The sequence below is a fragment of the Leptosomus discolor genome, chromosome 1 (assembly GCF_034619465.1).
Source record: "Leptosomus discolor isolate bLepDis1 chromosome 1, bLepDis1.hap2, whole genome shotgun sequence".
NCBI classification, from domain to species: Eukaryota; Metazoa; Chordata; class Aves; order Leptosomiformes; family Leptosomidae; genus Leptosomus; species Leptosomus discolor.
This window is the reverse complement of record NC_141391.1, coordinates 217,235,635-217,248,605: the sequence shown is the minus strand read 5'-3', so window position 1 is coordinate 217,248,605 and position 12,971 is coordinate 217,235,635. Positions and strand designations below refer to the sequence as shown.

General features: G+C 47.3%; 1 protein-coding gene across 1 annotated transcript in view; it reads right to left on the bottom strand.

Annotated features, from left to right (window-relative positions):
• Positions 1 to 1,775: 1,775 nt before the first annotated feature.
• Positions 1,776 to 12,971, bottom strand: part of LOC104347583 (collagen alpha-1(XII) chain-like) — a 30,959-nt gene continuing 19,763 nt past the window's right edge. Inside the window, exons 19-31 of the mRNA XM_086462509.1 lie at positions 12,132 to 12,278; positions 11,775 to 11,978; positions 11,305 to 11,444; positions 10,028 to 10,151; positions 8,549 to 8,692; positions 8,039 to 8,229; positions 7,434 to 7,559; positions 6,772 to 6,782; positions 5,814 to 5,894; positions 5,703 to 5,729; positions 2,422 to 2,448; positions 2,205 to 2,258; positions 1,776 to 2,070 (exon numbers count right to left, since the gene is read on the bottom strand). Coding sequence (XP_086318635.1) covers positions 1,776 to 2,070; positions 2,205 to 2,258; positions 2,422 to 2,448; positions 5,703 to 5,729; positions 5,814 to 5,894; positions 6,772 to 6,782; positions 7,434 to 7,559; positions 8,039 to 8,229; positions 8,549 to 8,692; positions 10,028 to 10,151; positions 11,305 to 11,444; positions 11,775 to 11,978; positions 12,132 to 12,278 — 1,571 coding nt within the window. The remainder of the gene's footprint in view (positions 2,071 to 2,204; positions 2,259 to 2,421; positions 2,449 to 5,702; positions 5,730 to 5,813; positions 5,895 to 6,771; positions 6,783 to 7,433; positions 7,560 to 8,038; positions 8,230 to 8,548; positions 8,693 to 10,027; positions 10,152 to 11,304; positions 11,445 to 11,774; positions 11,979 to 12,131; positions 12,279 to 12,971) is intronic.

Below are 12,971 nucleotides of genomic sequence, written 5' to 3'. Positions count from 1 at the left end.
GTCTTCCTTTCTCTGACCCTTTCCATTTGTAACCACACTATGGTCCCTCTGAGTAACACCTAAAAAGGAGGTATTGGAGGCGACTTTGGAAACACTTGAGCCCTCCAAGGGGACTTTAGCTGCAAACTTCACTGCAAAATTGGCAACTCACCTGCTTTCCTTCTTCCCCTTTTGGGCCAACAGCACCAGGAATGCCGGTTCCTGCCATCCCCTGCAAGGTAAGCACAGCATTGCACTAAAGTAAGCTGATCCCCAAAATTGTAGAGCACGATATGTCCCACCCAGCTGCTTCAGAGCTCTGCTCTTAGCCATCCTGCAAAGCCGTAAGGGAAAAATTTGCGCTATAACCATTGAGTTAAGACATATGCCTAGTCAGTAACCTGCAGGCAAGGTGCAAGCAATGACTTGGAGGACAGAATTAAAAACAAAGGTCTGTGGGTGTTTTCAGGGACCATTTGAAGCAGGGTGGGGGACTGAATGAAGCAGCCCTATGCAAGGGACAGGCATCATGCAGGGCTTGGGCTGTCTTTGGGAAAAAAACACCGCTCCTGACAGCAGGAACTGCAAAGATTTTCCACCAGGTGGAAACATGAGGACTGTGAGGAAACCAAGGGCGTGGATGGAGATGGAGCATCTATTCTGCCATGCACAGACTTAAACCTGTATTAGCAGGGAGTGGAGGGGAATGGGGGGAAGTCCCTACATGCCTCCGCTTTATTTGCACTCTCCACCCTGTATTACTTTGCCTCAGCTATTCTCAGTTCCTCCTTGGGCTGGTGGATTCAGCAAGCGTCTGACACGAGTAATGACCTTTTCTCCTCTTGGTCCAGGCAGTCCAGGAACACCATCTAGCCCTACAGGGCCAGGCAAGCCACGTTTCCCCTGAAAAGGAACATACCTCATCAAATCTTTTTCTTCTAAACTGCTTATTACCAATCATACTAAAGAAAATGTTTATTTTTAAGTCTGCAGAAACACAAGCAGAGAAATTTATATCCTGATCTGCCCATCCTAACAGTACATTTGCAACTGAGGATTTATAAAGAGGTTTATGTATTCCCAAATTTCCCTTTTCCTCACAAATAGGCTAAGGATCACTGGTTTTAATCTGGAAGGGAAAATAATTACGTGTTTGCTTGTTACATGGGAAGATAGAGCCTGGGTACCCATGTTGATTTGACAGCAGGTGCCTTCTCCACCGTCTCTTCATGGCTGTGTTGCTGTAAAAGGGTGACATAGTAATGCTGCTGGTGTAGAAAGGGTGAAGACTGACATAGGGAAATGGCTGGTCTGGGGGATATAGCTCTGCAGTATGGCAAAGGTAACAAAAAAAGCACCCACGTATGATGATGCAGAGTAATAGGCACCTTGGGAGGGATGCAAGAACAGGGCATGCATATAGTCCTCAAGTAATGTTCCAGATTTGAGCTATTTGTAATGCAAGGGCTTCCCAAACCAAACATGGTTTCTTTTACCCTTGGTAATCCTCCATGGACTTCTTCTCTTATCTCTCCTTGAACTCAAACTTCCTACACCCCAAATATCCCTGTGGGACTTCTGTGAAGAACCACCTCCTTTTGCTTGTTTCGAATCTGCTGCCAGCTCGGTCCATTTGCTGTCCCATGCTTTTGATCCACCTTCTTTCCCTCCTCTGGACCTACTCCAGTTCTTCTCCATCCTCCTGAGACTGGTGAGTGGGATGTAGGAAGGAGCAGGGCTGCCCTCAGCTCCTCCATAGGTGATGGAGATAGTGGGGGCTCAAGGGAGAATCACCATCACTTTGGAACAGCCTTCATCAGGCGACTTTCATTATCATCTGCCAATCTGATTGACCACACCACAGAGTTTATCATCGTGGTGAGCACCGTGATGGAGGCACTTCTCACAGCTTTGCTTTTGGCAAAACAAATGGCTGCTGTCCCATGTCTTTGCCGGGTTTCTAACAGTTCCCTTTTGGCAATTCCTGAGTGACAGGTCGACAGGATGAAGCTGACAAAGTGAGAAATGCTTAATTTGCCCTGCTTAATCTGCCAGCCCTCGTCAACAGAGTGAGGCATCCCAAAGTGGCGGCTGATGAGAACTGGCAGTAGACATTGTCCCCCTACACCCACCCCATGTGGCCGAGGGCATCCTGAGGCCAACGGCCCCTTCCCTCCATGGCTGGCAGCTCTTCCACAGCATCTGGCCATTGGCGGACCACTCACCGGCTCTCCCATGCCTCCTCTGTCACCCTTGAGGCCATTCCTCCCACGAGGGCCCTGCATGAAGCACAGGACAGTCTTACACCCAGCAGCCCTTTATGAGCCTTGATGGACATCTGGTAAGTATGGAAACCAGAGCCTATTGGGCAGCTTAGGAATAATAATAATAAAAAAGGCTTCTCATCACACAGAAAAGTGAAAGGCAATCTCAGGTACTTACCCTGACACCTGAATCTCCTGGTTCACCCTGAAACACAAAGGAGAATTACCATGAGGTGGTAATTTAGAGAGGGAGGTCCTCTCTAAACCTAGTCCCAGCAAAAGGCTCCTGTAGGCTGACAAATCCAGAGACCAAAACTCCCACTCCCAAGGGAAGACAGAGCTTTAGTAGAGGTGTCTGCTATCTTCCACGCTCCAGACACCACAACCTGCAATATCTGGTGTCGACCCACCCTCTTGGGGGAGTTTAGGTCTCCTAGTGTCTGATGAGACTTTTTGACCCACCCGCAATGCAAGGAGACACTTGGTGACAACCATCAGTCCAGTTTTGGCTGTGCACAGTACAAGTGGTCCCGTGAATCTCACTCCAGTCAGCAAAAAACACTCCTAGGGACCTGGAGCTGGAAAAGTCTTAGTGGCCACTGAACCTGGTCCCATGTCAGACAAGGCTGACCATAACCTTTTCAAGCTCCATTGTCTATCCCCGCTGTGTTGAACAGCAGGGCCCTGATGACGGGAACATTTTGCAGAGTGCCTCCTTTTATGCCTCAATGGGAGAATCCCATGATGGACAGAAGAAATGTGTGTTCCCAGGGCCCTTGAATGAACAGAATATCCAGGGATCGTGGACCACACTGAGTCTCCTCTTTCTGCCGTACAACATCACACATGGTTCAAATAACAATGCTTACCTTGATGGAGATCCCTGGTGGCCCCTGTGGCCCTGGTAAACCTGGTAAACCTGGTGGTCCTGCTACCCCAGGAACCCCTGGCTGCCCCTTCTGTCCCTGCAATGATGAAAAGGAGGAGAAGGAGGGATGTGGGCTCTCTCCCAGCTCCCTTCACTTCTCTGCCAGCCCTTGAGAGGCTGAAGGGTCCACCACACCTGGGGTATGATACTCACAGGGGTGCCAGGCTGCCCATTTTGGCCAGGAATCACCTCCACTCCTCCCAGGACATAGCCTGGTTCACCCTGTGCACAAAGGGAGGAGGACACATGCTCAGCTGCGTTGGGAGGTCTGGGTGCAGACAGGCAGTTTCACGACTTTGGGGCAATTTCACGATCAGTGTAAGCAACTTGAAAATCAAACAACCCCTCCCTGCACTGCAAACCCAAACCACCTGCTTGCAGCAACTCTTTTGCAGAGGTACCAGAAACCACGGCCATGACACGAGCTTTGCTTACTGGCATGGAAGAAAATTAATCTCAGGGTAAAAAAAAGGAGGTTGGCTTACAGCAGGATCCATTCCCTGATCTGTAGCCATTCAGACAGCTCAGGTGGAGGCAAAGAAAGAGAAGGAACGTGCATTGGGGGGTTGGGGGAAGGACAGGACAACTGCTCCTGGGATCTGCCCACAACTGATCTTGAAGCCTTACCTTTTTGTGTCCTAAATGTATGCAAACAGGCTTGTTCATAGTAGAAACTCAGAAAGGCAGAACGACCCGACTAAGTGCTGCCTCCTTCTGCAAATAACCAACTGAACTATGCCAAGGGCCTGTGATAAGGACTGAGCACTTTTCTCCATAAAGACGTTAGATTCCTCCTAGCAAAGCTGAGGACAACTGCCCAAGCTGAAGACTAGCAGTGTAGGGCTGGTTACATACAGCTCAGAAGCCCATATTCACCAAAGGTCACTGTGCAAATGCTTAGATATTAGAGATCAGAGTAACACAATAGCTTTTTCCCCAGTGAAACCCAGGACTGAAACTCACTCTGTCTCCTTTCGGCCCCGCTGGTCCTGGATAGCCAGGAGATCCCTGGAAATAAAAATAAATCCTGCGGTATTAAACAGCAAAGCACCCACAAGACCATCACTGTGGGACATTCAGGTTACAGACCTGTCTCTAATAAAGTTTCGCTCACTTTTAAAGTGGTCATGAAAATGGGTTTTTGTCCCAACGTTGACGAGAACCATGTATGTGTCACCCGTGGGGCCAGTGTGTTATACGTCCTTCTCTAGTGATGGGTGCCTGTTGGATGCACACCTGACGCAGTGACAGTGTAGTACATTCGAGCACCATTGGATGCTGTGAGGAATGGGGGATTGCTGCTTATTTAATCCACCAGAAGGCGGCAAACAGAGTCAGAAGGGGCATTCAGTGTCCGCAGTGGTTTGTGCCAGACCCCTGTGATCCATGCAAACCATGGCTCACAAATGTCACAACCCTTTTTTATAGGTGCTACCCCATCACAGACACTGGTAGTTTGATTCAGATGCCCCAACATGGATGTCCTGGGGTATCTGACATAACCCCAGGTACCCAAGGCACAGGGCTGGCAGACATTACGCAGGATTTATGGGAGACCTGTGTCCTTCTGGAGCATCAGCTGGTGGATGGGTGGGATAACAGCACATCTCAAATGACATGAAAGGACTCTTGAAGCAACTGAATTGAGCCCCAAAGATGGAGTTAAGTTCATGATGGTGCCACTGAAATACTGTTTCTGCGCAAGAAGTGGTTGCTTACATCCGTTGCAGCCAACGGAGGTCAGGTGCTCGGTTCAAATACACATGCTGGCGTCTTGTGCCATTTGTGATGCTCTCTGATACCTGACTGGCCTCCAGCTCTCACTTCAGAAGCGTCCATCAAGACCCATATTTTATTAGCCCTGCATGGTTGCCGTGGAAATCCTAGGGCACCTCAAATGACCTGGGCACCTTGGTATCAGTCCCTTCTCAATACAGCTCTCAGAGCGAAAGGTGCTTTAGCTGGTCAAACGCAGTTGTCTACTAACAGAGCCCTGGTAAATGCAGGGGAGGGACATTCGTGACTGCTGATCTAGTGTGCAAAGCTGTACCATCACCAATGACCTCAACAGCATGGAGCAATTATTAGTACAGCAAAAAACTAGAGCACAGGAGGTTTGGCTGGTCTAGCTAGATGCATGTTTTCCAAGCAATGCGATGAACTGTTGCATGAACTATTTGTGTGTGGGAAGTCTCTGAGCAAACGATGCTGCTGGTGATTAGGCAGTAGGACCGATATATGTGACTGAAGGCAGAGTTCATAGTCCTTGGCCCTTTTCTGGACGGCTCTGGTTCATTGAGGGTTACTTGGTTAGAAATGCGCCCATGTTGTGGTGCATTATTTGCCAGATATCTGAACAGCGGGAAACCTGTTTGGAGCTATTTGGTGACAGCAACAGCCCCTCAATAAAGGCAAAATGGGTCACTTGGGATTCCTGTCCTGCTCAGTGCAACTGGCCTTTGAAAGGCTTGCAAAGCAAAGGTTCAGGGTCTCACTGTATTGATGATCTTTGCTGCATTCAAAACACTTACGGTATCACCTTGGATGCCAGGGAGACCCTGCAAAACAGGAGAGAGAGAAAGAGCCATGCTCATGCTTCTCTTAAATGGCATTTTGACTAAGTTTGTTAAAAAAATACATACCATGAGTCCAGGAGGACCAGGAGGACCTGTCCGCCCCGGTCTGCCCGGCAGCCCAGGAATGCCGTCCTTCCCGGGTAGACCCTAAACATATGGAAAGTAACAGTGTGCAGGTTATGGCCCCAGACCCACAGACCCAAACAGCTTCATGCAGCACTAGCTTTCTGTACCGCTTCAGAGAATCCCCAATTGCCAGCACACACACACACACACACACATTAGTTCCCTTTTGCCTGATTTTCAAAGCCACCATGGAGCAGGATCATATCAAAACACCAACATAAAAGATCTGAAGATGATTCTTTGCTAGATCTCTTCCTTGGTTCTAATCATTTGGTTGCATATTAATTGAGTGGATGGTTCATGCTGGTGGACTCACCCGCTCTCCTTTCTCTCCCTTTGTAGTAAAGCTGTATGGGTCATAGCCTCCATGAGCTGGTGAGCCCCTGAAGCTCTTGAAAGGAAAAGGAAGATAGAACAAATGATCAGGAAATCATTATCTACCAAAGAATGACAAATAAACTCAAACCAGAGTGACCATGAAACACAGACTAGCACACTCCTTGGCTTATGCAAGAAAAGGAAGAAGCAAAGTTGACCATCCAGGTGACCTGTTCGTATCCTCAAACTATTTAAAGTCCCTTGGAGGTTACGCATTATTTATTTTGTCTCTGGCTTGCACTGAAATTGGGTGAACAGGAGGTAGAACGCAGAGTTGTGTGAGGACAAAATGCAGTCAGGGAACATAATGATTCCTTAAGAAGTCATGGCCTATGTCACATCTTTAGGTCAGGATCTTCTTCTTGGCTCAGAGGGACTCCAAATACTGGTTACATATCTGCAAGACTTCAAGGGTAGTGTCAATGCAATTCTCCCCCAGGCAAGAAAATTGCAGAAAGGAGTTCGGCAGAAACGAAGTAAATACCCTAATTCAGCCATCTATGGACAACATTCATCTCACCTCATTTTAGACTGCGACAGCATAAACATCACTGTCTGAGCTATTCCGCCAGTGTGGACACCTATCTGTGAACTGGATCATGAGCAGACTCTGCTGACCACACGGACTAGCTACTACAGAGACCTTCATTTTCTCCAGCAAAGCTTACATAGACTGTTCAGTCTTGCTGGCTATAGCCACATCAGTAAACTCACTAGACCAGCACATGGGCTCTGGGGCTGTTCTACTGTTCCTCTGGCTTTCTGCTTGGTAGGAGGAGTGGGTCAATTGGCCTCCCAACATTTTAATTCTGAAGTAAGGAGCAGCAGCATCTTGTTGGTCTGTTCAGGGGCTCACGTAGAGTCTAGAGCTACCTGAGATGCCACAGAACATCTGGGATGTCTGCATGGGGCTGGCAGGTATGAAGCAGGATCTACGAACGACCGGCATTTCATTGGTTTGCTGGGAAGGAGCACAGGAGGCTGCTTCATTTCCCATGCTGAAACGCCAACTTCTACAATGACCTCCCCAAACATGCACATGGTTTCCAAAGTTCAAGATCTTGACACTGATACAACTTCACTGCACACCACACAGGTAAGAGAAGTGACCCGATCAGAGCAGTGATCAATGTTTCTTTGAAATATAATCCCCTCAACAGGCTCCAGTGAACTAATTCTCACCTTTAAACACCAGGGACCACAAGCCTCCTCTTCTTTTTGGATATGTGGTTCAGCTGAGTATGGATCAGGGATGTGTGGCTTGCTTTCTGCAAATTGCAATTGCTTGTCGGCTTCAGGTCTGGCAACCTACAGCAAGGAGATTAGCTTAGGTTAGTGATCCTCCTGGTTTTGGAACCAGACATCAAACATCAACCTCAAGAGGTCACTGTGCTTTTCTGTCACCACCCTTTTCACTGAAACAGCCATAAAACATCACTACTGGAGATACTCTGCAGACGAGCTCACATCCATACCAATGGCCCATCGACCCGAGTTAGAAGAGGGCAATGAATTTATAATACACCCAAGTGCTCCACCCCTGCAGTAGCCTTATGCATTGAAACATTCAAAGCTGTATTCTGGCTTCCCCAATTCCACTCCCTTGATTTCGAAGATTTTGTTCCTTATCTCTAGGGTTGAACAGCAAGTGAGGTCAGGATGGGACCCAGTGTCCTAAATCTGTTCTGGCTTTGCTTTGAAACTTTGCTCAGGGAAGAGGATTGCCCTTGTGCATGACCTGCACCAAGCAAGCTGGCTTATATTCAAAGGTCTGTGACGCAGCTCACCTCCCTGGATGGTAGCTGGGCCCCTGAAGGCTGAGGGTTAGAACAAATGACTTCTATCAGCTCTCGGAGGATCTGGGGGAAGTCATCAAACGTGCTGACGTAGAAAACGTTCTGGAGGTTCTGCTGCAGCAAGATGCTGCTGAGCTCAACGGGGTCAGCTCCTGAGACACCCACAGCAACGATGCGGATCCCTGAAACACATCGCTCACTCAACAGAAGCAAAAATGTTTGAGGTCAGAGTTTCCAAACCCCTCATCATAACCTTCCTGTTAATAACCTCTGCTGGGATCAGGTACACCAGTAGCCACGTGAGAACTCACCTGAAGCAGCGTGTGTGAGTCAGAGCAAACCAAGACACTCAAGCTAGGAACAGAAGGAAGAAAGGATAAAGGAGTGAAGAAAGCCAACAACGCACTCAAAGTGCACACATCACATAACGTGCCGCTCTCAACACCCTGGGAATCCATGAAGAACCAAGGCCTCAGGGAAACGCAACAAGGCAACTCTTACCCAAAGCATGGGCTACTCTGGCTGGTGGCAACACGTCATCCTGGGATTGCCCATCAGTCACGAGCACGATCATGTGAGGGAAATCTGGTCTCATCCCTCTGGAGGACTGAAATAACTCCTTTAGCATGTAGGTTATACCACGACCTGAGCAAACATGGAGACATATGCTGTAAATCTGTCTAAGTATTAGGTCTGCAGGTGGGGCCTGTGGGTCTCCTTCCACAGATGAAGGAAAAAAGGCATTGAGTGTGGCTCCATAAATGGATAGTAGCCCCTAGAATGGGGCAACATCTTGTGAGGGAAGACAGCAGTAAATCAGATTGGCTGAAATGGTCCAGGACGAATTCAGCAGAGTTTTGAAAAGGAAAAGAAAAAAAAAAAAAAAAATTCAGGACATTTGAAGCATTTTTCCTACACTTTAGGAAAAAATCCACAGAATTTCCATTTCCAAATTTCTTTAGAAAAACCAGGAAAGTTTCACAAAGAGCTCTCCCCAAAACTGAAATCCTTAAGAAGCCCCACAGCAGTACATAAAGACTCCTATGAGCGGTAAAATGTCTCTCTTGACACAACCTCCATAAAAAGAAGGATTAGAGGCAAGGTTACCCAGGAATTAGCAGTCTGACTAGTTTCACACCTGCTTTCCCTAACCAGTCCCATCAAAATTCTTGTATTTTGATCAGCCCCATTTTTTTGTGTTCCTGACCAATACCACCAAGCCAGGATGAGATATATAAGCCTTCAGTTAACATACATGCCTGCCTCAAAGCTTCCTTTTATACTGACTAATGGAAAGACACTGGGACATTTAAAAATGGTCAAGTTAAAACTAACTAACTTCAATTTAGTATTACTGCTTGTGTACCTTCAGGGGACCAGGAACACTGTACTGTCCTGCTCGGAATGAGCAGGTGGAAAGTGCTGTCTGTCTCTGAGGTTTTTTTAACTACATAAGACAAAAGTATCTGAATTTCCAAGATGCCGAGCTAATGAAGAGCTGTGCTACTTGTACAACAGACGTGAACAAAGGACGTTATGTGGTGACACACCATGAAAACAGGACGGGACACATTGTTTTGTTGTCAGGGTAACAAGGCAATAACCATTGGAATTTGCTGATTAAAATGTGCATACAGTGGGCAATAAGGATGCTTCAGCATCGAGTATCCTCACCTAATGTTTATGGGCTTTGTCTCTAAGCCAGGTATAAAAACCTCCCTCAAGTGCAGGCAAGGTTATAAAATAACGAAGAGAAATCCAGCAGTAAAACTAGGACATGGATAAAGGACATCAGGAATGACCATCCCTGGAAATAAAACTAAAATTCAATCCTCTGCTTCAAATTTCAAAGAACTTTGGACCATAACTTTCTAACCAAGTAAATGGGTTCAAAACACTCAGACAAATACTTTCCCTGGCCTCCAGTCTCTGCCTTGGGCCAGAAAGTCCACCCCATGTGCGCAGCTCGCCCATACACACCCGTTTTTGTGTTGCCTCCAGCGTAGCGCAGTCCCTTGATGGCTTTCAGGGCACTGTTGCGGTCACGGTGCTGGTTGAAGTAGAAGGCTGCCCTGGGCTCTTCGCTGTATTGAGCAACAGCAACCTGCCAAAGACAAGGAGGTTAAAAACCATGGAGGGCTCAGGCACACAGAAAATGTGGCATCACTCAATCAATTGCCTTGAGTTAGATAAAACACTAGTTGTGGCACAACAGGAGTGGAAAGAGGTTGCGTTTCTTGTAGTCTGAAAATAGGCACAAAAATGGCTGTCAGGTTGGCAGGCACATAGGGCACAATCCACATGCTTAAGGTACTATTTCAGACTCTCTAGGGCATCAGAGATTTCTGCACAGGCTGGTGGATACAGCACAGGACTGACGGGAGACCAGTGCACTTCAGGCAGCTCATGGCTGGGTGGGAGCATCTTCTGCTGCAGCATCTCCCATGGCAGCACCCACCCCTCCTGAATTAAACCCTTGATCTCTGTAGGCCAGCTACTCAGCTCGTACTATAGCCACCTAAATCAAAATGTCTTCATCTCCCCAGAGTTACTTGTTAACCCAGGGTAACTTCATCATATACCTAAACCTTCAAGACTACCCGCAAACAAAGAGTGCAAGAAGTTCCCGTTTCCTGATCAACTGAAAGTGAGCCATGTAGACCTCCCTTTCAAGGGGCTAGTTCAAACATTACATTAATTAAACACAAATGACCTGAAATAAATGATCTACTGAGTCTTCCCATTGGCTTGCTGAGCTGTCACTTAACGCTGTAAGCTTCATTTGCCCTTGAGGTGTTTCACAGCATGGCCTGGGGGTCTGGTCCTCTGCTTGTCTAGAGGAGGCAGCTGCTGGCACGTGCTGCGTCTCCCATCTGGGCTCCCACCTGGGTCTCTCTAACCATTGGCAGTCTGGATGTGGGCAGAAATGGGGTCCTAGAGGGGGACGCACACCTGACACATTCCTGGGCTCCATAACCTAGACAGCATTTCAGTAGGTCTGGAATTTGCTTTATTCCTGATTACTCAGTCTTGGAAAAATAGCCAAGAAATGGAAATATATTCAAATGAGTAAGCTGACGTTTAGGAGACTTTTTTTATCCATGTCTTAGTTGGACACACACATGTCTTTAGGCAAAGCACTTGGCCTTTCTGATCCACAGCACGTGAGCAAGCAGACTGCTGTCATCGCAGGGGCAAGCAAAAGGTGAATGCTTGGAAGGAAAACACCTTCAGGAAACAGAATAACAAAATCTTGCCTGTGTCCCTTCAGGCCCAATCTTAGGGAAATAGGAAATGATCCGGAAGAGGAAATCCTTCACTTTATTGAAATTGCTCTGGCCAATACTCGAGGACTCGTCCACCAGGAACCCAATGTCTGCTTTGAACTTGCCACAGACTGCAGAGGGAAGAGAGGATCTCCGTAAGCTGGGGGGTCCTAAAGCAGAAGCATGTTTCTTTGTGTTCAGAGCAACAAAGCAAACCCAATACCTCTTGCGATGCCAAGCGTTGGCGAGTGAGCAGGCAGCACCTTCACCCCACAGGGCAGTGCTGAAAGCTTCACTGCATTTTATGGGGGTTGTGTCTTCCCTTTCCCTGGCATTGTCCACTCTCACTACTCAGTGAATAAAGACGAGTTTTGACTCATGAGATCAGAGAAGACCATGGTCCCTGGTGGTTTTGACCTACTGCTACATCGTCATCAAATCACATACAGACAGACACTCACTTGGCCCAGGGAGGGTTGTCAGCAGCGCAGACCCTACAGTAGTCGATAGTTGGGTCTCTGGGGTTGGTGGCAGTGTTGTGGTGGTCGTCAGCGGAAGAGGAGTGGTCCCCACACTGCTAGGAGATATGGACGGGGATCTCATCGTATCCAATTCTGTAGAAGTCACTGGACCGACTGACGCAGGTGACTCTCTGTGAGGTCCCCCTGCAAGAGGCAAACAGAAAAGGTGTTTTTTAAACCTCTTGTAGTTACGATGCCACCATCTAGCAAAGCGTCAGAAGGGTGGAGAAGCCAAGAAATTAGCCTCCATAGCAGTTACCTAGGTAAAACTGCAACACAAGCCTCCAGCCTTCATACCTGTTTGCCCAAGGAGTGTGGTCTCTGGTCCCTCCGTATCTCCAAAGACTGGTCTTATAGAAAATAAATACATTTCTTTGGCGCTCAGTCCTGTCACTCGATATGATCTAGAAGTTGCTGATAACAGTTCCTGGGAAAGATCAGAAGCTGTGAAAGAGGAAGAAACGTACATTGACTCGGAGCCAGAAAAACTCAAAATCACCCCCTTTTCTGTAGCATCCCACCTCCTAAGGACACCACCTTTGGCAAAGAGGAGCTTGGGGGCAAGATGAGTCTTGGGCTTCGGAGCAGAGGCTCTTGGTTAGACATGTTTGCAAACTGCAATGGTCAGGTCCTAAACCAGGTGAAATAAGGTTGTTTGCATCTGACGAGGGAGTTCTTGAGTACGTGAACAGGAAGGGAAAACGGGAATTTGTAGAAGCGTTTAGAGAGGACATTCGGTCCAGGGGGTGTCAGTGGCTGAGCTCTGTGACAGGCCAATGGTTTGCAGCAGTTAGCGCGTATAGAAACAGGATTCTGTTTTGTTAATGAATGGAAAGTTTGCTGAACAGAATCTAACTTACTCGAGAAATTTGGTCGCATACAATAGATAGTTTTGATTTAAAATAATGATAGGAAAAATCTGTGAAAACGTCTTAATAATGTTTTGACATTTTGTAAGTGCCTTATTTTGAAAACACCGAATGATGAGTTTTGACACTGCTGAAAGTGAAACTTGCACCTTTTCATTCTGAGATAGCATTTTCCCTCAAAGAAGTAAAAAAAGCTCAGTTTCTACGGAAAGAAATAAAATCGGTGTAAATAATCTGTTTCATTTTCATTAAATGTTCTCAATTACCC